Source organism: Melanerpes formicivorus, unplaced genomic scaffold (assembly GCF_026170545.1).
Source record: "Melanerpes formicivorus ecotype bairdi unplaced genomic scaffold, bMelFor1.0.p_v2 SCAF_13, whole genome shotgun sequence".
Taxonomy (NCBI): Eukaryota; Metazoa; Chordata; class Aves; order Piciformes; family Picidae; genus Melanerpes; species Melanerpes formicivorus.
In genome coordinates, this window is record NW_027142365.1 from 13,774,726 (window position 1) to 13,800,427 (window position 25,702).

The 25,702-nt window shown below is 39.7% G+C and overlaps 1 protein-coding gene across 18 annotated transcripts in view; it reads right to left on the minus strand.

Annotated features, from left to right (window-relative positions):
- Positions 1-25,702, minus strand: part of PARD3 (par-3 family cell polarity regulator) — a 437,461-nt gene that overhangs the window by 201,593 nt on the left and 210,166 nt on the right. For all 18 annotated transcript variants that reach the window (XM_068146264.1, XM_068146259.1, XM_068146253.1 and 15 more), the window contains 4 exons: positions 17,612-17,703; positions 13,656-13,739; positions 3,191-3,316; positions 1,376-1,758 (listed from right to left, as the gene is read on the minus strand). In XM_068146264.1, the coding sequence (XP_068002365.1) occupies positions 1,376-1,758; positions 3,191-3,316; positions 13,656-13,739; positions 17,612-17,703 (685 nt within the window). The remainder of the gene's footprint in view (positions 1-1,375; positions 1,759-3,190; positions 3,317-13,655; positions 13,740-17,611; positions 17,704-25,702) is intronic.

Below are 25,702 nucleotides of genomic sequence, written 5' to 3' on the forward strand. Positions count from 1 at the left end.
TTTAAATGATAATAAATGTATACTGCAACTGAGGCTAGGAAATGTTTTATGGAACGTCCACAGACATAAAAAACCCCAGGTAAAAAGCACCACAGTGACTGAGAATATTTGTAAGCACAGTGATTCCTTAGTCAGTAACATGAAACTCTTCCAAGCTGGCTGATCTGAGCTGATGGCCTAAAAAATTTCTTGAAGGAGCATCAGCAACAGAAGCAAACTGTCAGCTCAACCTTATGTCATCCAAGTTTGTAGAGCTTAAAATTCAGTAACCAGAAAGAAGCAATCTGGTGGTTCATATGAAGTTCACAGAAAGAAAAGGATAATGATGATGTGACAAGTAGCCTGGTGCCTGCAAAAATGTGAAATCTCTACCATTCAGTGAGTTGTCTTTGGTACCATTCAATGAAAGATTAATTAACAAAAATTATTAACACTAAGCACACACACTATCCTCAGGGGAACACGCTGAGTTTGTCACATGGGTAAACTTTTTGCTGTGTAATGAAAACTATTCTTGCTGCTAGAGAACAAATTATCTCTAACCTTAAACATGCTCATTTTAATGCCATAGATCTTGCAGCATACATAATCCTTTAAAAAAAATATATCATTTCCCAAGAGCTAAGAAACATTTGCATCTAAATGTCATTTTATTATACTTCAAGCTATCTTAAAAGAATCTAGATGCTAACTACACAAAATTACCAAATTTTCTCACTTTGGGCATTTAACACATCATAAAAGTTCCAGGGATGCACCAACGCAGCTACATGCACACATACACCACAGATGTTGAGAAACAGCCACCACTTTTTCCTTTGCCCTTAAAAAGACTCTCACTCCCATTTGAATCACAGTAGCATCAGGGCCAAGACAGGGAATACCTATTACATGGCACCCATTTAAACGGACTTTCACATCCCAATGGAATAAAGAAAAACTTTAGCTGGAAATTGGAAAGGCCAATTTACCAATCAGATCCAACACAGTCTTCAAATCTAACAGCCAAAGCAGTTACTCAACCTGAGAAGTCATGATACCTGTCAAGTACAGAATCTGGCCTATTTTAGCTGACTGACTTATATTCAAACATTCACCACTCCCTAGGTCTTGGCTGACAGAATTTGTAGCACCTGCTCAACCTCTCTATTAGTTAAACCACTCTTCAGAACAGCCTTTTGCAAACACACTTCACACATCAAATACATGGCTGGACCCCCGGGGCATGCTGCCAGTGCCAACTCAGCACCATGGCTTCACAAACCAAACCATTACATCTGGTGAGCTGTCCTGCCCCACATAATGGCACCAGGCACACGTACGTACTCTATGCATGCACACCTCATGCTATAGGAGCAGCACACTAGTGCCTTACCTTTTCTCAGCTGTATACTGAGCCTCTTCCCTATCTTTTTGGTGTTATATCCACTGTTTGCAGTGGAGGTGAGAACTTTCTGAGGTGATGGTACCAGGCCTGAGGGTGGTTTCCCTGCCGAATTCACGCTATGAGGTAGCTGTGAGTAGGAGTCTGTCTGATCGGACTGGTTACCCGCTCGAGACATTCTCTGTAAGGTGTGAAGTCCAGAATTGTTCATACTTTTGCTGTCAGCATACTGGGAATCAGGGCTGAACCTGCTGTTGTAGTAGGTGTTCTTCTCGCCTTGGGACAACTGTTCATACTGCTCTTTATTTGCCGCAGGGACCACATGGAACCAAATGAATGACGTGCGCATGGCTTGGCGAAACATATGCTGTGCTCTAGGTATCAAAATGAACAGAAAATCAGCAAATTAGGACTGGCAGGCTACAAGACATTACAAGCATAATTACTAAAGCTAATTAAGTAACAGGAGCTGACAGACACATTGCACTCAGGCATAAACCATGACAGCCGAATATGTTCGATAGTCTACTTGGTCTGCTTTTTGCTGAGGTCCATAGCCTCAAGGTAACAAAGTGGTTAAATATGGTTAACAACTAATGTACCAAATACTGGGTTCGGGAAACCCAAATTTTAACCACAGCCTTGAAATGCAGACAGTTCTATGGCAGAACTGCAGTATCCATTGCTTTCTTGGACCTTGATAATTGTGACCACAGTGACAATGATTAGAAGAATGAATATTACACTTTATCCAAAGAACATGTACCTCCATAACTTGCTGAGACTACATGCAGGCTTGCAAAAGTTTCATTTACTCTTTACTTCTTGTAAGTTAGTAGTCTTTCAGAATAAAGCACTAAGAAACAGGGAAAGAATGCTCAGTCCTGCACAAAGACATGCTACTCTAGGTCGTGATCTAAAACACACAAAGTCCACAAGTCTCTTTATAGATTTAAATTGTGATTCAGAATCCCAGAACAAGCAGAGATGAGCTGCTTTCCACCATATGGCACAGTTGTGTTCCAGTCCAGGTTAGTGTCAAAGAAGTAAAAAACACATTTCACATGTATAGTAAGTATAGGACGATCAAAATAAATTTATTTTCTCTTGGTCCTCAACATGCCAGAGTTTTCAGAACAATATCATCATCTTTCAACCACTCATTTTCTTTAAAGCTCTTTTATGCTTTATTATTTGTGTGCGGACCAGAACTTGATTTCACTTTTAGAAGTCCTTCTGATTCACCATTTCGCGACTCTGCCAAGTTCAGGTGGTGACTGCAAATATTTCTGATCTCTCAAACTTCCCCACACATTTTCTGCATACCTTTAGCTTTCATACCTATAAACCCACAAATATTTCACAAAGACTAAAATTAAAGCCTTCCTGCTGTCCACTTGCATTGAACTGCACTGCAAGTCTAAGAGCAGAAGTCATATGGGAATTTCAGAATTTACCAAGGAAAGATGGAAAAATCCATAACATGCAACAATAATCACAGAATAATAGAATCAACCAGGTTGGAAAAAGACCTCAGAGGTCATCAAGTCCAACCTATTACCTAACACCACCTGACAACTAAACCATAGCTCCAACAATCAGATGAGAAATGCATATGCTCTAATGAAAATAATTAATCTTATTATTATTTCTTTTAGCTTGGCTAATTAAAAACCTCTGATGTCCCTTGGTGTATCTTTTTCTTTATTAGAAAGAGAAGCTTAGAGAATTTTTCCTTACTTTCCTCAAACTACTGCAAGGTGCAGTGTTAAATAATGCAATGCAAGGTGTGGTAAGTGCACTTACTGTTCAAATCTCCTATTCCGAAGGTCTCCATCGTTAATCCTGACAATACAATCATTCTCACGGAAAAGGTTCTCTTGTTCAGCTTTTCCACCCTTCTCCAATCTCTTTACCAGTAGCCCCAGGGTTCTGGAACATTAAGATTACAAATGATTGCTGTTTGAACAATTTGCAGCATTGAAAATTCTATTGATTTAATATTTTATCATAATCACTGCTTTACCTTGAAAGAGGATACCAGCGTTTCAAATAATTTATAAGCATTACCCGAATTATTATTCCTTATCCATGAAACAAAAAGCCTGGGTGAATCAAGCATGTCATTTAAAAGCAAGAACCAACAGGCAGTGTGATGACAGCACGCCCATTCTTGAAAAAGCCCTTGATTTCTGAGCAGTAAAAGCTCCAAGAAGCACCACACATCTGAGAGCTGTCATCTTTTCTGCTAGTTAACTGAAGCTGAACAAGTTCAGCTTAAAATTTTAATTTCTGAATTAGAAGAGAATGCCACAGCTATCACTACTGCTTCTGTGCAAGTGAAATGTGGGGTCACCTCACGTGACAAGCAGCCTGTAACGGAGGGGCTGACAGAGGATTCAGGAACTTCACATGAACCATATGCTTTTATTTTTAAACCTTAACCTGTTTAGTAAAAACAGTAAAGAGGAAAATAAAAACCTTAATGCCATTTTTATTTCAGCATATTATCTCACATGAATTGGTTCAGTAATGAATGAAGACAATTAGCATTTGATAGATTTGATAGCTCTCGTGCAATGAGTTGGTCATCTCTCTCTAGTGCTTTCCCACAGTGTGATCTTAAGGACATTCTCAGAGAGAAAAGGTAAACAAATGTTTAACCTGAAATTATTAAATGATCCTGAGGAGTGGATTTCTGAGGTACTGGCAGCAAAGTGTGAAAAGTCAGCATGTTCCTATAGCTGAACTCTAGGTTTGAAGGAGTACTCAATCTTTGGGATTATTCTTGCACCGACACTGCATTTGATTTATGTTTTTTTTTTAAAGAAGATCAGCTTCACACTGAAATCCCCCAGGATGTATCAGTGGTCAAATTCCTATCGCCCAAGTCAAGAGCACCACTTTTTCAGAATTCATTACCAGGCATGGCGTGATAAACATTTGGTTGCATGGCAGGAATTGCAAGACCACATATGTCTTCTAACACAAAGCTTTCAGTGATCATAGCACTGCAGTTCACACATACCTCAAAGTAAATGAGCAGTCAGTGATGCTTAAAAAGACTCATCATGGGGCTCAAAAGCAATACATGCACTTGAGCACTTCATCAATTGGGTCAGAAAACCAAACTTCACTTGAACTTATTTCTTCCCCTTGAAATTCCTCATTTACAAATTTATCAACATATGCAAATAAGACATTTACTTTACAGAACAGTCAGACGTTTTCTCCTACAAGGCAGATGAAGGAGTAAAAGAAATGATCCTAGTAGTATTTCCATTTTGGAACCACCCAGAGACATTGAGATACGATGTTGAAAGAATCTATACACGTAAACAGACTGCCAGGAGAAAAACAACAGAAAGCATTTTGACAACACAAATCGTCAAAAGCACTGGAGTCAGAGACTAACATCTAAGTGTTACTATTCTGTTTCTGACCACCGATGTGGAGCGTTTCACAAACACCTGACTTACTGCACCTATGACCCATCAGGGCCCATCAGAAGTAAATCTTCTCTACCCTCACTTGGTTCCAGATGGACCAGTTGGATGCAGTTGCTGATGCTAACTGTGACTGGGCTTGACTTTAGCTCAGCTGCTGCAGTCAGCAACCTGTCTCTTTGCAGTAGTACCGATGAGCACAGGGACCAGAACAATCCCATAAAGCTATGGAATCATTTCTCTAGAATACATGCATTTCAGGGGGAAAAAAAAAAAGCCACAGCCAACAACAGCGTATGTAGTCCTATCCCTCCTGGTCCTAAGCTGGTACTCTGTTTAGAAAGGTGCAACTTTTGGAGATTCCTTTCAACAACCCAGCACCTCCCATGAAAATTTTAAAAAAGCAACCCCAATTTCTCCAGATTTCCTAAAGCAAACCCAGTTCTTCCATGGGATTTTTCTTTTTTTCCTGATCACCAAGGTAGTGAAGCACTTTTTATTACCTAGGTATTTTAGGTGGTTTTCTGTTTGCCTTTCCCACAATCCTCCAACAGTTTGCATGACAAAAAAAAAATGCCTAGAATTCCACAAGAGTCACACCATAAGGGAAAGACCACATTGTGCTCCCTTTATTGCACAAACATTTGCTGATAATTGTGAAGGTATGTGGTCACAGAAAGTAAGACAAAATGAATTTGAAAAATATTGATTCCATCTGTTGCACTTTTTAGTCGTTATAATAAACTTTGAACACAACCTCAGATTTGTCAAAACTGATCATTCTAAATAAAAATTAGGTAAGTTGTTGTTCAGGAAAAGCACTAAACAGAACAGTTAGGAATGATAACAACAAGGAGAAATACTTGTTTTGTGTCAGAAGTAGAATTTTTGATATATATAAAACTGATGGTTAGAAAAACAAGTTTGCAACCTTTTCACTTGTGACCTACTGCATTTCTCTAGGGAGACAATGCCTTTGAGCCCCAAAATGACGCTCCTGAAGAGGATATCTCTAACCAGGAAAGAGATAAGCAAATGAATATGAACTTGGGAATGCTACATTTAAGAGAAAACCACCAACATATCTGAGGAGGAGAGGAAAGAATTTGGTCTACTCTTCCTTTTCTTTCATTTCATGCCCAACAGCATTTTTGATGCAGGTGTGCCCCTCTGTAACACCCAGAGATAACTCAGAATTTGGATGCGCATGAAACACTTGAACGAGAGCATACACAGCAACTGCCACAGGTCTCCTGCTGATGGTTAAATATAAAATATCAAAATATCTGTGTTGGGTATCAACCCACACTCTACACAGAGTACAACATTCTAACTTAATACTGTGATGAAACACTGTATAAACTGTTCATTTCACCCCAGTGTCTCCATATACTTATGATTACAAAGCAACTGGGTTTTGCACAGCACTTTCTTGAAACCTTGTTCTCTGTTGTTTCACACTCTCTGTTGTTTCCAGTATCTGAAGGGGGCCTACAGGAAGGCTGGGGAAGGACTTCTCAGGATCTCAGGTAGTGACAGGACTAGGGGGAATGGAATGAAGCTGGAGGTGGGGAGATTCAGACTGGATGTGAGGAGGAGGTGCTTCACCATGAGAGTGGTGAAACCCTGGAATGGGTTGTCCAGGGAGGTGGTCAAGGCCCCGTCCCTGGAGGTGTTTAAGACCAGGCTGGATGAGGCTCTGGCCAGCCTGATCTAGTGTGGGGTGTCCCTGCCCATGGCAGGGGGTTGGAACTAGATGATCCTTGTGGTCCCTTCCAACCTTGAATGATACTATGATACACTCTGAACTGAAATTCAATTACTAATGTAGGAGGCATTTTTATGCATCACTTGTACTTTTCAAACTTACTTCAACTAAGCTCTCAAATCTAGTAAAAATATTACTAATCCTAACCAATTCTAAAATACTGTAACACAAATAAACTACCAGTCAAAATTGCAAATAATCTCATTAAACAAAGGCTACAAGCTCTGCTAATGCAAGATTGCTCATCTCAGACACAACATATGGTGCTCGTGAGGATTTTGGCTTTTTAACAAATGTTAGAGCTAGGTTAACCAAGGCATCTAAAGCTAAAGTCACTGGGAACAGATTCCAGGCTGGATGAACAGCCTGAGTCAAATTTGAAACCAGGATCCTCACAGTGCCTTTTATTCCATTTTTTTATATAAATGCATGGGGCAGAAGATCCTTTTAGACACAGTTCTACAGAAAAATGTGTTGAATGTGGTTCTGCATAGCAGACTAAACTCTCCTAGAACTTGCAGAAACTGCATGTTCCTGAAAATTTTTAGTAACAAAAGCTTATCAGTTCCCTAGAATATTTCTTCACCATACTATGGGATTAGATGTTAAGAACTGATACTCCAAAAGAGACATTATGGAAATTCATGGTTGTTGCTGCAGTAACTGGAGATAAAAGAGCAGATCTCATATTGCAAACATGCAGTAACCTAATAACTCATTGGATTGTTGGTCCCTGATGTACGCCATCACCATTTATCCTCATAAGTGGAGGTGTAGCTCTACTACAGTTCCAGTATACATTTCCCACATTAGGAGAAGATAGATTTTGAAAGCCTGTAAACAAAGCTAGTATAAAACACAAAAGTCAGTATATATGGGTGTGTTTAAACACAACCCTGTAGCATGCAAATATATGGATGCATTTGAATTTACTTAATCTTGTCCAGTTAAAGTTACTCACCACATTTGCCAAGAAATTCTTCCACTACAATGGTTTTTAACTAACTTCTTCCTGAATGAGACTAAATATTGTGTGAACCTCTGCAAAACACTCCACAAGTCTATAACGCTTATTGAAACAACAATTAGAAATGGAAATGCGGTACCTGCACTGTTTTAATCTAAGATTAGCTGACATAGGGACAGAAGGGAAACAGAGCTCAATCTTTGTATTTGTTTTAAATAGTTAATTGGGAATGTAAACAGCTTAGATTATATTAGCATTTGCACCACTGTATTTCCACAAAGTTCATTACTCTAATTGTACAATTAAAATAAACTCAGCTACATGTGCTAACATTTCGGTTCTCAGTACAAATTACATCCAGTGATAAAACTAGAAATATGCAGTCAATGTTTTCTTGACATCTAAACTGCCTGAGCTAGGCAGGGCAATTCTTTGAAATTGTGAACTCCCCACATCCTTCCATCCAGTTATATGGAAATGATGATAAACTGTCTTAATAAAACTTGACAGTGTCGATAGTATGAAAGTAATAAGAATATTACATTGAGCATCTAGAATATGATTGGGCCGTCGCTGGCCCTTGTACGTACACACTGAAGTTATTTACCTATTACCTGCAAGCTAACTGTAATATAATCAAATCAGACAGAACAGATAATAACCAATTTAGATGTTTGTGTAAAGTCACTAACATGAAAAAGCAAAAACTAGATTAAGGGGCAAAAATAAGGATTGATTGAAAAAGTGATGTGTAGCAGTTCCATACAGTGAAGGATCCCTGAGAAGTTAGGAATATAACAGGGTAGCTATTTCCTGTGATGCAGAGGTTAGAGTAGGGAAATCATCTTGTTTGTTCAAGTTTATTCTCATGGCTGATCAATGCTAAATTGGACATAAACCCCTTTGCACAATGTTGACATCATGACACTACTGTGGAAGCATAAAAATAACTTTATCAGCTTTGACACCTGAAGTCTGGAAGCAATTTCCAATCTCTGCTAACTACTGCTCAGCTTTTTGGCTTGAATAATACCAAATTAAGTTTACAGAACTTTCAAAAGGCTGAGATCAGACAAAGAAAGCCTTGAACTCAGCTGAAAGGGTGAGGGAATGGTACATTCACACCACAGGGAATCTTTTCCCTGTGCAAATGTTTCTAAAAACTGCAGCCACCATTGAGACTCAAAAGGTTGGAAGTGCAGGAGTGCAATAAATGGAGATGCAGATAACACAGATCCTAGACGCTCAAATGAAAAAGTGTGGCCAATAGGTCTAGGGAGGTTCTTCTCTCCCTCTACTCTGCCCTGCAGAGACCACATGTGGAATACTGTGTCCAGTTTTGGCCTTCCCAATTCAAGAGAGACAGGGACCTGCTGGATAGAGTCCAATGGAGAGCTACGAGGATGAAAAGGGACTTGAACATCTCTCCTGTAAAGAAAGACTGAGAGACCTGGGGCTGTTTAGTCTGGAGAAGAGAAGGCTAAAAGGGGACCTTATGAAGGTCTATAAATTTCTGAGGGCTGGGTGTCAAGACGAAGGGACCAGGCTCTTTTTAATGGTGGCCAATGATAGGACAAGGAACAAGGGGTACAAGCTAGAACACAGGAGGTTCTACCTCAACATGAAGAGACACTGTGACAGCGCACTGGAACAGGCTGCCCAGAGTGGTTGGGGAATCTCCTTCTCTAGACACATTCAAAATCCACCTGGATGTAAACCATAGATTAAGTATTTGTAGCTGCCAGGTTTTAGTTGTGTGGCTTATCATGAGTTTTGTGCATGCTTCAGTAGAAAGAACAGCTGGCAGAGCCCTACATACTGTTCTACATGAAAGTAACATTTGATACTTATTAATGCATGTCCTTTATGGGACTTTAAGAAGAATATCCAAATCCTTTCCTGTCCTCTTTTACCAAATAGACTCCAGAGCAGTCTTGGGACTATGGGACTATAACCTCCGTATCATTATCCAGAGGTATTTCAGATGTTATCTCATAGTATGTCCCTTGAATTTCCTTCTACAGAGAGACATGGCAGCATTTTGGAAGAGCAACTAGGGTATAGAGCTTGAGAAGCTTCCAAAGACTCTCAAAAGCAGGAGAGGCCATATAACAAGAAATCAAGCTATAATTACTACTAAGCTTGCAGAGAGAAACTCAATGCAACTTCATTTATGCATCAACACAATGTCCACCATCAGCCAGGACTGTCCACATGCTGTTCTTAAGGGAAAGGACTGAGCGCTTGCTCTCCTCTCTGAGCATGTAGTAAGGAAGGAAGGATTGATGCTAAAGGCAACTTTTTCACAGATTTAGAATTTTCTTTCCTTTTATGCTTTCCTCTCCTTCATTTTCTTTTGGGTCTATTCTTATCTAAACACTTTCCTGTTCACTTTCTACTCTGCCCTTCTTTCTGCTTTCATTTACCATGCCTTATTTTGCTTACCGCTGCATCTATGGCACAGTGAAAACGTGCAGGGAGGTTTTGCAAACAAAACTTTTATCTTGAAAAACTTCACAACCATAAAGTGATGCATAGGCATACCCCAGCTCCCTTTTGATAGGTATCCAAAGCATATGATCAAGAAAGCAAGTAAAGGGCTGATAAAGCTCTAGAGGTAAAAGGAATAGGACAGTAAGGAAATAGAACCGTAAGAAGAAAGTATGACCACATCTATACAAATCACATACTGATTTATGTTCCCATCAGTAGTGTATTGATTCTGACTTACTTTCCCCAGAAGATGACAGGAGGTTTGGGTTTGGGGTTTTTTGTTTGTTGGTTTTTGGGTTTGTTTTGGTTTTTTACATTAAAAAATCTGCTACTAGGAATAAAAATAACTAGCAGCATCTGTACAGAGGAGGCAGAGATCTTTGCAGACTTTGCTCAAAATCAAAACCCAACACTGAAGACAGATTCTTACTCCAAGTCAAAATCCTCAATAGATGGTAAAAATGTCAAATGCTCCCTAAATTTAAATAAAGGGCAAAGTTATGGCACACAATTTTTAGAGGTTTGGGGTGTTTGCTGTGGGGGCAAGGGGTATTTTTGGTAGAAGAAGGCCCCCACATATTGCATAGGTAAAAAAAGGGAGAACTGCATCAGCATGGTTTTTACAGTTTTTCACCTTTTAGGATTATTGATTTCATAACCATTGCCTATTGATTAACATTTTGAAAAGCAAAAGAAAAACTGTAAGAAAGATAATTGAAAATGTAGTGGAACTGGAATTGAACACTAAGCAAATACAAAACAACAGTGGGGAAATGGACTGAGCTGTATGATAGAGCAGATCTTTTCTGCTTGGACATCCCTCAAAGTATTTACTGAGTTTGGGTTTGTGTATTTAGGTTTCTAGTGAGCAGATCCCTGTTCCCTGTGGCATGGAGAACTGTGCTTTGCAGTCAGTGGAACAAAGAGCCACCATGTGCTGGAGTGAGAAACAAGTAGGCAGGAAAAGATCCATGCCAAGCATCTGCTCTCCTCCTGACTCTAGCAAAAGAGGAACCAAATATATCTATCTGCTCAAAAGAGCTAGCAGGCCAGGAGGGAAAAACAAACAATACCAACCCAAAAAAACTAAAGCCCCCACCAAGGGCTCTAAAACTGGAGTTGGGTACATTCCTTTCCCTGCCCACACTGAAGGCTGCAGGCACTAGAAGAAAATGTCTTTGTTCTCACTGGAAGCAGGCAGAGGTGTGGGCACAGCTGATTGTAAAGGGGTAGTACAATACAAGTGCTTATAATCGATACGAAGCAATTAACTCTACTTTGCTTCCACTACAATACAGAGAGCATGGGAAAAATCTTTTGGAAATATCCAAGGTTCTCCCCAACTCTTCTCCCCACTTGCAAGATATGGATTCAAGTATCTCCCCTGCCTAGCAGATTGTTTGAGGGTGGAGGGTTTTCAAAAAGGCTTAGACATTAACAGCAAGCACCATTCATTCCTGAATGAAGTGAGTTCTAGTATTAGCAAGAAACAGTAGATAGATTTTAATACAAAAAAAATCATTTCTAGTACATCCTGATTCTACACATCTACATCTAAAATTGATTTTCCTGTAATAAAACTTTATCATAAAATCTCAAACTCAGGACAAGAAGAGAGTAAAAGAAATTCTTCTCAAGTTCTTGACACAGCTAGCATCCCTTTTAAAAAAAAAATGAAGTGAGATATTTTATTTCCCATTTATGGCTTCTTCATTTTCCATGCCTTCATTATGTATAAACTGTTTAAGTTTCTCCTCAGACTTGACAACTAAATTAACTTCCTGGAAGTGAATTTTACTTGCGCTAAAATTCTTATTCAAAATGTCAAAATATACATTTCCAACATCAATCTTATTAAGCAAGTACTTAGTAGGCAGCCACTACGCTTAAACTGGTCTTTCCTCGGCCTTCACACTCTCTAAATCCCAGATCACAGTGAGAATATTTCAACAGTTTCCAACTTTACGGGATTTACTTCTGAACTTATGTTGGAAGTATCTTTCCATCCCTACACTGAGTTCACTAAATTTCAGATTATGAAGGGAAGAATTTACTGCTTCATGGTAGTTTATTCTTAATACTTGCAGTCTTCAGGAAAAATAGCCCTAATTTTTTTTAAACCTACATTTTGTGATGTTACATGTCAGAACGGCTATGGAGGCACTTGGTTTAAAGGAACAACTACATATAAACCTCTTATACCGCGTGTAAAACCCTGTGATGGTATTTGATATAGAAGGAAAAAATACATTTATCATTTCTGGAAAGAGGATATTAATATTTGAGATATACACAGATAAGAATAGCAAATTAGTTTTGCTCTTAATTACTGAACTGAAATTGCTGCTGGGTCAACAGACATGTGAGAACGTAACACTCCATGTGTAATCAAAGATTACTTTCTAAAACATGTATTTGTTTCCCTTCTCCTTTGAGAGGAAAAGAACAGGGTATACTTAGAATGTGCATCACCAAAATTAAATCTGCATATATTCCTGAATAACTACCATTTTCCAACAGACTTTAAAGCTTCAGATCCACTGCTAATTGCTACAAGACTTATTTTTCTGAGACACTGTTAATGACCCCAAATAGTAAGACTCTACTTTAGCAAAGTAAGCATTACTAATAGGGAACCACAGAATGCATCAGGTTGGAAGAAACCCCGGAAGGTCATCTTGTCCAATCCCTCTGCAGTGAGCAGGGGCATCTTTAACTAGATCAGGTTGCTCAGGGCCCCATCAATTTGGCCTTGAATGTCTTCAGGGATGGGGTTTCTACCACCTTTCTGGGCAACCTGTTGCAGTATTTCACTACCCTCACTGTGCAGAACTTCCCCCTGCCATCCACCCCAAATCTGCCCTCCTCTAATTTCAAACCATTGTCACTCATCCTATCACTACATCCTATCCCTCCGCAGCCTTCCTGTATGTCCCCTTCAGATATTGAAATGCTGCTATAAAGTCTCCCCAGAGTCTTCTCTTCTCCAGGCTGAATAACCCTTCACATTGTGTTTTGAAATGTAAAAGACTTTTTGACACCTATTATTATTTTTTTTAAGCAGATTCACCTTCCCCCAAACCACAACACTTCCACTGAGTTTGCTATTTCACTTTAACCCCAACAGATGGGACCATGCTAAATATCAAAAGCATGATGATTGTTTTCCACTCTTCTCAAGCAGAGGTGTATGTAGGAAGCTCTGGTTTGGACTCCTGCTGTTATTTGGAAATGTTTTGGCTCTAAACAGTCAGGCAAGGAAATACTGCATAAATATCTACCTGAATTAAAGCAGCAGATTACAGGTTTTAAGAGTCAAAACAGAAATGCCTTTATACTTCAATTTCCCAGGACATTACAGCAGAACCTCTGTTAAAACTCCACAGCTGTAACTCCTTTTAAGCAGAACCTTTCCATTGGAGTCCATTCCAAGGAGAAAGACAATAAACTTGTGGTTTATTCCTGCCTTTTGAAAAGCACACATTATTCTACAGAAGGCAAAACCCACAGACCAAAATAAAATAAATCAAAATTAAACAAAATATCCCACAACACAAGCAAATTAGAATGCAATTAAAATCCTACACGATACATTACCTTCCGCCTCGGGCACTGAAAGGCACTACATGGATTCCCAGAGGCCCGCCGTCATTGGAGACTTCGACGAGCTTTACCATATCACTGTGAGACAATGACGAATGAGGGAATGTGAACATGGACCGTGAAGGAACCAAAAAACCCCACAGAAACATACACAGAGAAAGAAACAAAACTATTCCAGAAATCAAGTCATGGTGATGACAGCACCGTTGAACGCTACGTACCTGAAGATTAATCTGATGGCATGAAAGGAGATCAATCATCAAAAAATAGTTCAATTAATCAAGCAAACAAAGATCAATTACATATTTGTTTTTTTGCTACATAAAAATAGGTATCACCATTGCACACATATTGTTTTATTTATTCCTTATTGTAAAGCTTAATTCAAAGTTAAAGTTGACCTTTTGGACCACTGAGCAGAAATACCTTAAATACCACATCAACTTTTTTTCCTCAGAAGCCTGCAAGTAGATCATAGCACTAGCATGATTTGTTTTTAATCTTAGGGAGAGCTCACTCTAGGCCTTAACATTAGATTTCATATAACTACCCTGTAATCAAATGAAAATTACTACATTTTTAATTGGTTAAATTTTTCTAGTTTAAAACACATTAATTCTACCCAGGGAGGTGGTGGAGTCACCATCACTGGAGGTGTTTAGGAAGAGACTGGATGGGGTGCTTGGTGCCATGGTTTAGTTGATTAGATGGTGCTGAATGATAGGTTGGACTCGATGATCTCAAAGGTCTCTTCCAACCTGGTTAATTCTATTCTATCCTATTCTAATTTCTTTTATTATAATTCCATTTGTATTCTTGGAAGATTGCTGTATCTCCATCTCCTTACTAGGCAAAGTATCCAAAATCAGATCATAGAATCATAGAATGGCTTAGGGTTGAAGTGAGCTGAGAGATCATCTACTCCAACCTCCCTGCCATGGGCAGGGACACCTCTCAACTAGACTCAGTGGCTCAAGGTCTCATCCAACCTGGCCTCGAGTACCACAATCTCCCTGGGCAGCCTATTCCAGAGTCTCACCACCCTCCTACTGAAGAACTCGCCAAGATCCAGTACAAACCCATCTCCCTCAGCTTAAAACCATTCCCCCTTCTACTGCTAGACATCCTTATGAAAAGTCCCTCTGCAGCCTTCCTGTAGGATCCCTTCAGGTACTGGCAGGCAGTCCTAAGATCCCCCCAGTGTCTTCTCTTCTCCAGGCTGAACAAGCCCAGCTCCATTCAAACCCAGCCAGCCATCCTCTCAAAGCAAATATGCATCTAGTTTTTCATACCTATTACCATAGAGACAGATAAAGTAGAAGGGGCCAGTAGAGGTTCAGAGAGACATGAAAAAATTCTAGAATTAGATTTGGACCAAATCTTCTGATGCATCAGAAACATGTTGCATCTGGAAAGGTGGAATACAGCCCATGATCTATAAAGAGTTATAAATACCCAAATGAGAAAATAACACATGATGGCCAAACCACTCAGTAAATCTGGAAGTGAGAGATCTGAACAAAAGCCACGATCTCAGTTCCTGGCTTATGCCTCTCCCTTGTACTAGCCAGCTTTTCCACATTTCCTGGCACTACACACACATGCACAGATCTTGGATAAACTTGTTTCTCTTAAGTGTACTAATCAAATTTAATCTAGAAATGGAGCAAAGACCAATGTCCTGTGATAGCAGTAAAGTATTTTGTACTTCCTTCAATAAACCCACAGCAATGATGGAAGGGCTGGAAGCCCTCTGCTGTGAGGCTAGGCTGAGAAAGTTGGGGTCGTTGAGCCTAGAGCATGCTCCAGCGAGACCTGGTGCTTCCTTGTTCAGTGCTTCAAGGGGCCAATCAGAAAGCTGAGGACAGACTTTTGAGCAGGGCTTGTTGTGGTAAGACAGAGTGATGGTTTGAAACTGAAAAAGGGAGTTTCAGACTAGAGAGAAAGATGAAATTTTGATGCTAAGAGTGGTGAGACTCTGGCCCAGGTTTCCCAGAGAGGTGGTAGATGCCCCATCCCTGTTACCATTTCAGGACATGCTGTCTGGGGCTCTGAACAACCTGCTAGATGCAGATGTCGCTGCTGACTGCAGGGAGGTTGGAATAGATGGCCTTTGAGAGTCCTTTCCAACACAAACCATTTATGATTCTATGATTATTATGTGGTGGCCCATCATGCAAGCTTGCAGCATTTAATCTGAGCATGAGAATAACCAGACCACATATTATTAGGAAGACAAGAAAAATCCTTCATTACAGGTTATTTTGTTTCTTTCAAATTGCTTTTTTTCCAAGATTTTTAAAGTAGCCTTTACATTTGTTGTATGCCTCAATTCATGTCTGAATTCCTTTGCCGTGTGTTTTAAACACCATTAATGGTCTCTATCACCTGCTCAGCTCAAGAAAGTATTGCAAAAGAAAGCTGAGTGACATCAGCCAAAAGCATGCTATTCCTCAGACCTGCACCAATGCTTTAAGATTGCATTGGGTAATGTTCCCTGTCCCACTTTCTGTATAAGCTGATTTCATTGCACTCTGACTGTACATTAAGGCTAACTTTTCATTAGCTAGTGTGCAAAGCAGCTCACAGGGATCAAGCAACAGCTTTCACCTCCAAAAGGTATTCTAAAAGACATTTTTTTGCTGTTGTTGTGCTTATGGCTCCCTATGACCAACTTTTTTTCCAAACTTCCTGTTCACTTAAAAGAAAACTGAGAGCTGCACACGAGAAAAATCAGTGTGTCTGACCTGGGACTCTTACAAGTGGAAACAGAGCTTAAATAAAAGTCAGTTTTCATATCCAGCCTGCATTGTTTAACTTGTTCTACTGCTGAGACCCCAACTCATATTTTTTCCCCCCAAAATATACATTTAAGTCCTAAGATCTACTTTTTCTAATACTTTTTCATCAAAAGAAAAAAAAAAAAAGCATCCTAAATTCAAACATGAAACTCCCTAAAAGAGAAAGCTAAAGGAGATGATCCTTTCCTAATTTTCTCCTGATTTTTCTCAGAAGTTTGGTCCAACTATTTCAACCAAATATTCAAAGTAGTTTGATACCAAGATAGAAAAGAATGAAAGTCAGCAAGTTACTTAAAAGCAACACCAAGAAGCATTAAATTTGACAGAAGTTCTGCAGACTATTTAACAATACAATGAGCCAGATTTTGTAAATGGAACAGAGTATAACCCAGCATGTATTTCCTAATAGATGTCACCATTATCAACCACTTAAACTCTGCATTTAATTCATAATTTAATTCAGAAATAATAGGGGCAGAAGATGCATTTAAGTCAAATAAATTAAACCTTCTGAATTGAAGTGCAGAAGGGATATTTTCTCATTAATTCCTTTGTGAGGCATGGCAAAAACTCTTTGCAATGAAATGCATAAGGTCAAGCTTCTTGTATCTTGTGATGAAATAACTATCCTTTACTGAAATTTATTTTCTTTTAGAATTAGGAGTAGCTTCCTAGCCCTAAACATCAGTTTTGATCCCTTTACAAAACGTGAGGTTTCTAACCACACAAGTTATGCGACCCTCACACACTTCTTCCCCATAGACTGTGAACCGGTCACAGGAATTGAGATTTTCCCCTTTGAAATTCTTGCTTTTTGATCTGGGTTAGCACTGACCCTATTCCTTCCATCAGCTTTTCAGAGTTCCATCAAATAAGCATCTTCCTTGAGGCAGAAAATCTACTGTAGAATCAGCACTTATAAATGTCAAGTTCCAATGCCCGTGTTTAACATAGGCTTTTAAACTGTTTAAAATCTGCTTTAAAAAGGTCCAGGAAGCAAACTGTTTAAAACAAAAACAACCTATGAAGTAAATAAGACTCTCCCACTTTCTTAAGAGCACTATCACTCATACTGTTCCGAGTCCTTTGCTGGTCTACGTTCAGCCTCAAGACTCATCATTAGAACAATGTGTTCTGCCAGAAACTTACTCCAGGGAAAAACTGGTAGCATTCTCCAAACCAGTGTCTGCATGTCCAACAGGCTCAACTCTGCTGTTGTCCTCCTCTGCCCGATCTTCATCCTAGAAATTAAATAAATAAATGAACAATCCTTTAATAATTTCACTCATTTTAATAATGTCATTTTACCACTTTCACCTTGTTGAGGTAACCACATTTGCAGTGGAAATGTGTGCTTCCACAAAACCCAGAATCTTTTCTGTTGCTGTTTGAAAGCGTTGCAAACTGGTTTCTGTCACTTCATGAATTCTTGCAATCATATTTATACTTTAGGTGGTTTTCTATCTTTATTTTAGTACAGGGGTAAAAGCAATGCTACAAACACCATTGGAACTAGCATTTTTTTAAAAGGCAGACAAGTAAAAGCACTAAACCAGCTGCCAGTCAGCACTGTTTGGGCAAACTCCTCCCAGGCTCTCTCTGAGGACTTGATCGAACACAAGGCAACTCACTGAGGCTCATTCACAAAGAGTCAGAAGCAGAATAAGAAAATGCAGCTTGTACAATTCTGTAAAGTACCAAGACCTCTTTAAACATTTTATCAACAGGCTTTTATTAATAGCATGCCAGAAAGGGCTGACATCAAAGAGTTACGTGGGGCTCTAATGCTAACCAATTGATTTTATTTTCATTTGATTTTCCAAAAGGCCCATACATTATTCACCATATGTATAATTTGAATGTCAAATTTGTGATGCTGTACTTCCCAAATCACAGAATGTTAGGGGTTGGAAGGGATCTCAAAAGATCATCCAGTCCAACCCACCCTGCCAGAGCAGAATCACCTGGAGTGGGTCACACAGGAATGCACCCAGGAGGCTTCTGAATGTCCCCAGGCAAGGAGACATTCAGTGTAGATCTAAGAAATTCAAGTCCTACCAGTAAAGATCTAAACACACTCCTATGCATGTGTTACTCATTAGAAGCTTATGATTTTAATTATGTATGTGACCAAACAGAAAATATTACAAAGTGTGAACAGTAAGCTTCAAACACAGACTTAGGTTCTAGAGTCAAAGCAATCAGGTCAATAAAATAATAAGTGATAGGTTACGAGTTTAGCACAGAGTCAGACAAGATATTAAATTATCAAAGGGATATTAAAGGCGGGCAGAGGCAGTGGGTAATGTCCAATTGACATTTCCACTGATAATCTGCCAAAGCAGGAGGCTGGAAGTCTCAAGCTTCCATGGGCTGCAGATATGCCCCACGTATCCTGGATGGCAGTGCGCTGCATGAAGCCAGGCTACTTGAAGATTGATGATCCTGTGTTTTGAGAGGCTTTAATATGCACTTCTTCGTCATCTATCTCTGTTAAGCACTAGGCAAGCAATGCATTAGAAAGGTTAACCAGCATCTTGAACCTGCCTAGGACTGCATTATGAATGTAAACAAGGACTCAAAATAAAATATTTTCCATGTAGTGAAGGTTGCACAGAAACTCAATATAAGAAATAATCCATATACTTCATAAATATTCCATAAGCTAGGGTTAACATTTCTGTATTTACTGACACCAGTTGAAGCTCTTTATGTACTACAGCGTAATGTTTACAAATAAATACTTAAATCTCCATGACAATTCTAAAGGTAGATACAAAAAGGTATTTATAGGAAAATCAGACTATCTGGAGTTGTTTCACATAAAAACCTACATTGTTTCACGCAGCATCTTGCAGATCACTGTTGCCATGGGTTTCTTGTTTTGAAGTTAGGAACACTGGTGATTGTAGAAAACTATGTACTTAGATTTCACTGAAGCTCTTCTCAGCAAGACTAAATGGTATCAGAGTTGCTGATGAAATGCAGTTTTGAATCTCAGCTATGACATAAGGAGATTCATCACAAATGTGACTTGGTTAATACAATGTTTTTGGCAATTTCCCATCTGTGGTCTTTTCAAGTAAACATACAATAGCTATAAACACACGTAAGAAGAAACTGAGGTAACATCCTACCTTTTAGTAGGCACACCTCTGCTAACAAATAAATGTCTTTCGTTATGCTGTGTCATTTTAGCAGACATCTATGTATGTACAACGCAAGCCTCACTCATCCAGTAACATTGGGGTCCTACACCTTACCATTTTTCAACCCCTCAAGGTTTTCCCTTATGTTTAATGCACATCTGTAAACAAAACTCCCCTTACCCCACTCAGTCTTTGCAACAGTCCTTTGGACTTGCTCTTAACAGACCCACTTTCAGTGCCTTCCTGGGATACAGCCCATCATGCAAGACTCAAGATAAATCCTTGTAGAAAGCCTGCTTCCCTTGCCTCATAGCCTTGATAGTATCTTTGCTCTCATTCCCGGAGCCTCCCCTAACGTCAGCTCACACTTAAGTTTCTCCATTTGTTGGACATACTGCTTTCTTCCTTTCTGTATCACCAGGTGGTCCAGAGTTCTATTCTGCCAAGGGAAGAAGCATTGTCCTGCCTGCCTCTGAGTGCAGCCAGGACAATAGCAATTGCCAACTTACCTACCTCCTGCCTATACCATGTAAGTTAGTGTTGGAACATGACACACCAGGAACTGCAAACCAAAAGCTATGTAAAGCAGATGTGACTGGAATCATCCCATCTACTTTTTGTGCCTTTTGTATTGAGAATTATAAACACAGCAAGTTTTGGAAGCAGACTCCCTGTCAGTTATCCAAGCAATTAAGGAACAGCAGCTCCTACACGCCTCTGTCTGGCTTTTCCCGGACAGCAGACAGATCTGAATCAAAAACATGCATGTGCCTGTAAATAGGTGCTTAGAGGAGGAATCACAACCCCAATGAAAACACTACTGCCATAATCAACAGATGTATGATGTAGCCTTTTAAAAATATTTAATATTACAGTAATCAAGCTCTCTTTTTCTTCTTAAAATAAAACAGATTTTGATTTACACTGAAGTGAACGGAGAGAAAAATTGGACACCTGCAGAGGGATTTGACTTAAAATTCGGATTTACTAAGAAAAGTAACTAGCTGTGAAAATCTCTGCATCAAACAATTATTTCTTTATTTGGAAAGTAGTTTTCTTCTCAAAGGCAAATTCCACCTGGATATGCTATCATGAAGAAAAGCAAGGAAAAGAACATTTGGAAGAACAAGAAAGTTTCTGAGAATACAGACTAATAACATTGCTGAGAAATAACTGTCTGGGCAAACTCAAAACTCGTATGGTTTCTTTCCTCTCTATAAAAACACCAGTACCTGCTATATCAGAAGATACAGCTACAGCCACTAACAAAAGAAGGTAATTTAAAGATAATTTGGAGTACTGTGTCCAGTTCTGGAGCCCCTATTACAAGAGGGATGTGGAGGTGCTGGAACGTGTCCAGAGAAGGGCCACAAGGATGATCAGAGGGCTGGAGCACCTCTCCTATGAGGACAGACTGAAGGAGCTGGGGCTGTTCAGTCTGCAGAAGAGAAGGCTCCCAGGTGACCTACTTGTGGCTTTCCAGTATCTGAAGGGGGCCTACAGGAAGGCTGGGGAAGGACTTCTCAGGATCTCAGGTAGTGATAGACTAGGGGGAATGGAATGAAGCTGGAGGTGGGGAGATTCAGGCTAGATGTGAGGAGGAGGTTCTTCACCATGAGAGTGGTGAAACCCTGGAATGGGTTGTCCAGGGAGGTGGTCGAGGCCCCGTCCCTGGGGGTGTTTAAGACCAGGCTGGATGAGGCTCTGGCCAGCCTGATCTAGTGTGGGGTGTCCCTGCGCATGGCAGGGGGGTTGGAACTAGATGATCCTTGTGGTCCCTTCCAACCCTGAATGAAACTATGAAACTATGAAATTTAAAGCACCTCTTTTACTGCGCTTCTAAGTATCCTGATGTGTGCAGTGCAAAATTCACCCAATTCGCTTTTGCTGATCTAACTCAGCCAGGGTTTCTCCCCCTGGCCTCACTACACCACTACACATGGATGCAAGTTTCCATCAAGCATCCTTATCAATTCTGATGTCTTTAGGCTACTCATGTGAAGATTAAACAATATAACAATAACTTTGAACAATACCACTGAAGAAAAAGGAAATTTGTTTAAATTTGTTGTAGTTAAAGAGAATTAAGTTACTTTAAAGAGTTATTCTTACTTTTAAATGGATCTGAACAAAATTCCTGTAAGAGTCATGTTTATGCACAGGTACACAGCAATAGATTCTTGCAAAAAAAATAATTTGCCATGATTCTAAAATAACTAAAAATGACATTTACTATTCTGAGTTCTGTAATAAAATTAATGACTCAAGAACTGAAAAAATTATTAAATGGACTGTTATTGCAAGCAGTTCTGACTATAAAAAGATCCATTTCACACTTCACCTGCACAGTACTAATGAAATACATCTGAAAAGTTGCCAAATTGTTTTGTATTTTGGAAGAAAATTTCCCTGCCACCTGTTAGGATTACAAAGCCCTCAAAGTAAAGAAACGTCACCAGTGTACTTGCTAACAGAACCTTCTTCAATATATATGAACCTAAAGAGTTCCTTTAATTACATTTACTCACTTCTGAGTGAATGTTACATTGTGTCGTTTCCAAAGCCCAAACCAACAGGTTCTTCACCATGAGAGTGGTGAAACCCTGGAATGTGTTGTCCAGGGAGGTGGTCGAGGCCCTGTCCCTGGGGGTGTTTAAGACCAGGCTGGATGAGGCTCTGGCCAGCCTGATCTAGTGTGGGGTGTCCCTGCCCATGGCAGGGGGGTTGGAACTAGATGATCCTTGTGGTCCCTTCCAACCCTGAATGAAACTATGAAACTATGAAACCATGTCATAGAATCAATAAGGTTGGAAAAGACCTCAAGGATCATCAAGTCCAACCTGTCACCCAACACCTCATGACTACTAAACCATAGCACCAAGTGCCACACCCAATCCCCTCTTGAACACCTCCAGGGATGGTGACTCCACCACCTCCCTGGGCAGCACATTCCAATATCTAACAACTCACTCTGTGAAGAACTTTCTCCTCACCTTGAGCTTAAACTTCCTCTGGCACAGCTTGAGACTGTGTCCACATTTTATCTTCCATTATCAAAACACCACCTCCTGCCTCTGACCAATCCACCATTACTACAGGTCACCACTGCATCTTCTAAGAAGCACCTTCCCACTCCTCTCCATTGTTCAATACATTCTAATGGACTCCCCAAAAACATAAGCAGAACCTCGTCACATTCCCTCGTCTTTCAATGTTTATATGGAGCCAGGGAGTCTAAGCAATCAGCGCAGTCACTGAAGTCCCTACTTGTTCTCTTTGTGCAGTGTTTATGTCCAGGTGCCTGGTCTCAGAAAGTCCCAATTGCAATCCATTTCAGCCAGACACAATGGGAAACCAGCTCCCAAGTCATGTAAAGGTCATGTATGAATGTGTCTTCTCTGAGCACTTCATCTCCAATTCAATACCAACATCTCCATTCTACCAATAACAGGGGGGAGAAAGAAAGAAGTAAGGGGGTTGGGATTTTTTTCAGTTCAGAAGGATATAACCTTTATTTCATTATTGTTCAGAAAGTGATTGGATATTTCAGTGATAATGGTTCTGTGAAAGACAGCAACAATGCTTTGAAATTACTTGAACTCTTCACAGCAACCTCCACAGCATTGCTCCTCCAACACCAGCTACAGGCTACCTCTCCCAAACCTGTGCCTTCCCACCCTGAATTTGCTATTACCTTACTCTCAAATGTGAGAGCTCAGTGCTCCACTTGGAGTGCCAGGAGGGGAGATATGGAAAGCCAAGGCAGACAGGGTGTTGGTGCTCATCATCTGTATCTATCCCCATCCTACAGCAAGCACAGGCTCTCACTGCTGCTGGTTCAGCTCCACTGTGGAGCCCTCTCCTGTGAAAATATATTCAACCACTCTGAGGTAAAAAGAGAAAATCTGGGAAATCTAGCTGCAAATTATAGTAAATTTGTTCATATTGTACAGAAGATTTTTTTTTTCCTCACCTGTGAAGCTGTTGGCTGAACAAGAGATCCAGCCTCAACAGAAGGCTGGGCTCAAATAGCTACACAGGAGCTATATGAAGGAACTGTCTTTTAAAACCTAATTAAACCTGCTTTGCATTTTTACTGGTCTGCAGAGTAACTGCAAAGTATTTTCAGACAGGGTGGATGTTCTCACTGTACAACACTTAAAGCCTTTTTTCTAGCATTAGCAACAGAAAGCAGGGTTTTGAAATGTCAAGGGATTGCATCCATTGAGGTAAAACAGCAGCATACATGCTGCCAACGTAAGATAAATATAACATACATCTCTCTGCCATAAAAGTCTGTCAATGCACAGCCTCTGTGTTTTGGAACAGGAATTCAAGCTTGTTTGTGTTCTAGCATTTAATCTTTGTAATTTTTAGTGTAGTGAGTGAAAAGTACTGTAAACACCAAACAGAAAGGAACAGCATATAATGTCCAACAGGTCCTTTGCATTTTACACTAGAAAAGGACACATCAATAAGAACAAGCTCCTGAAAGTCTGCACACCAGTGTCTTGTTGTTGGTTTTTTTTTCCCAGCAGAGACACAAGAAAAAATAATGTCTATGTGATTAAAATATGCCCTTCCCTTCATCTTTTCCCTTTTATTCTTTTGCATTTCTCTGTAATGATTATGAAAGAAGAGACAGGATTTGCTATTAGTCTCCTGGCAGTCGTGTTTCAGAAATGTTTGTTTAGTCCTTGCAGCATAAAGTAGGTTCTCTCTCTGTATGATCAGACCTTATAGAAAACAGCTCCTAAGGGACCTATTTTCCTGTGTCTTAACTAGCACAAATATACCAGCATCAGGCTTTTGTGCTAATGTTCTCACTTCTTGATTAACTGGCCAAATCTCCAGAGAATGGCAGTCTTCAATCAAATCTGAAGAGCAGTTACAAAGATCACATGGGGAAAAAAAACAAAAGTTATTGAATAATAAAAGGGAAAAAAAAAAGGTTTCTCCCTCTTGAACACATGTATATGCACAAATAATTAACTGAGAGCTTTGTGTAAGCCACATTAGCCCTATACTAGGTGTACTGCTATTGTCAGTAAGCCAGGGACAGAGAGGAGAGAGAAACCTTACATTAAATCATCATCCACTTAAACCATAAAACCCCCACAAAATTGATTAAAATATACTTTTATATATAAGAGTTAATATTCTCCTTACATCTCAGTCATCACTATGTTATTGACTTCCTTCTGCAAGACAGTCACCCCACAATTGGAAATGGCAATATTCATAGAGTTTCTATATGCCTCACTACCCTAAAATGAAATCTGCCTTACTCAGTCAAGTCCGTGAATAGATATCACGCAGAAAGAGAGGAGCACAGAATGGAAGGGATTTTCCAGGTCTCTGATGAATATCAAATTCATCCCCTGCTATCACAGGCAATCATCTCTTATTTCCCATTTAATAAACTGATCAAGCTGAGCCTTAAAACTGGCTGGCTTCACGATGGCACTATTTCTGCTGTGAAGCGCCTCGACAGGAAATGTTTTTACAGATTTAAAGAGAGATGGATTTGATTTCCTATTGTCCAAAAAGCAGAACACCAGATAGCAAATGAATATAATTCGATTCAGCCTTCCTTGGCCAAAACTACACAACAGACACTTCATGCAGTTTGGATCAACTACCTTTATTTTTACTTTTTTCACACCTAATGACTCACCTTACAATATATATTAAAAACCTCGCAAGACTAATAAAACCAAAGCAGATCCTACAGCCCTATTTTTGCAGTGTCTACTAGTTTACACGTTTACTGAAGTCTGTTAGGGGCTCAACAACTTGTGATACATCACTGAAATCACAGAGATATATTGGGTTACTATTTGGTGGCACACATCTCTATCGCACAGCTGGCCAAGCTATCTGCAGGAGCACATCACAAATACTGCTCGGCCTTCTAATGCACTAAAAAAAGCTTTTCACCAGATGATGCTGCAGTTAATTCTTTTTTACTGTAGGCACTGCAGAAAGCACTGAAAACTGTGAGAGCCTTTTAAGACGTTTAGTAGGTTAGACAAAAGGTTTTCTTGCTAGTGAATTTCACTGGAGACGTTTTGCTGGTTCTGCTTCTTCA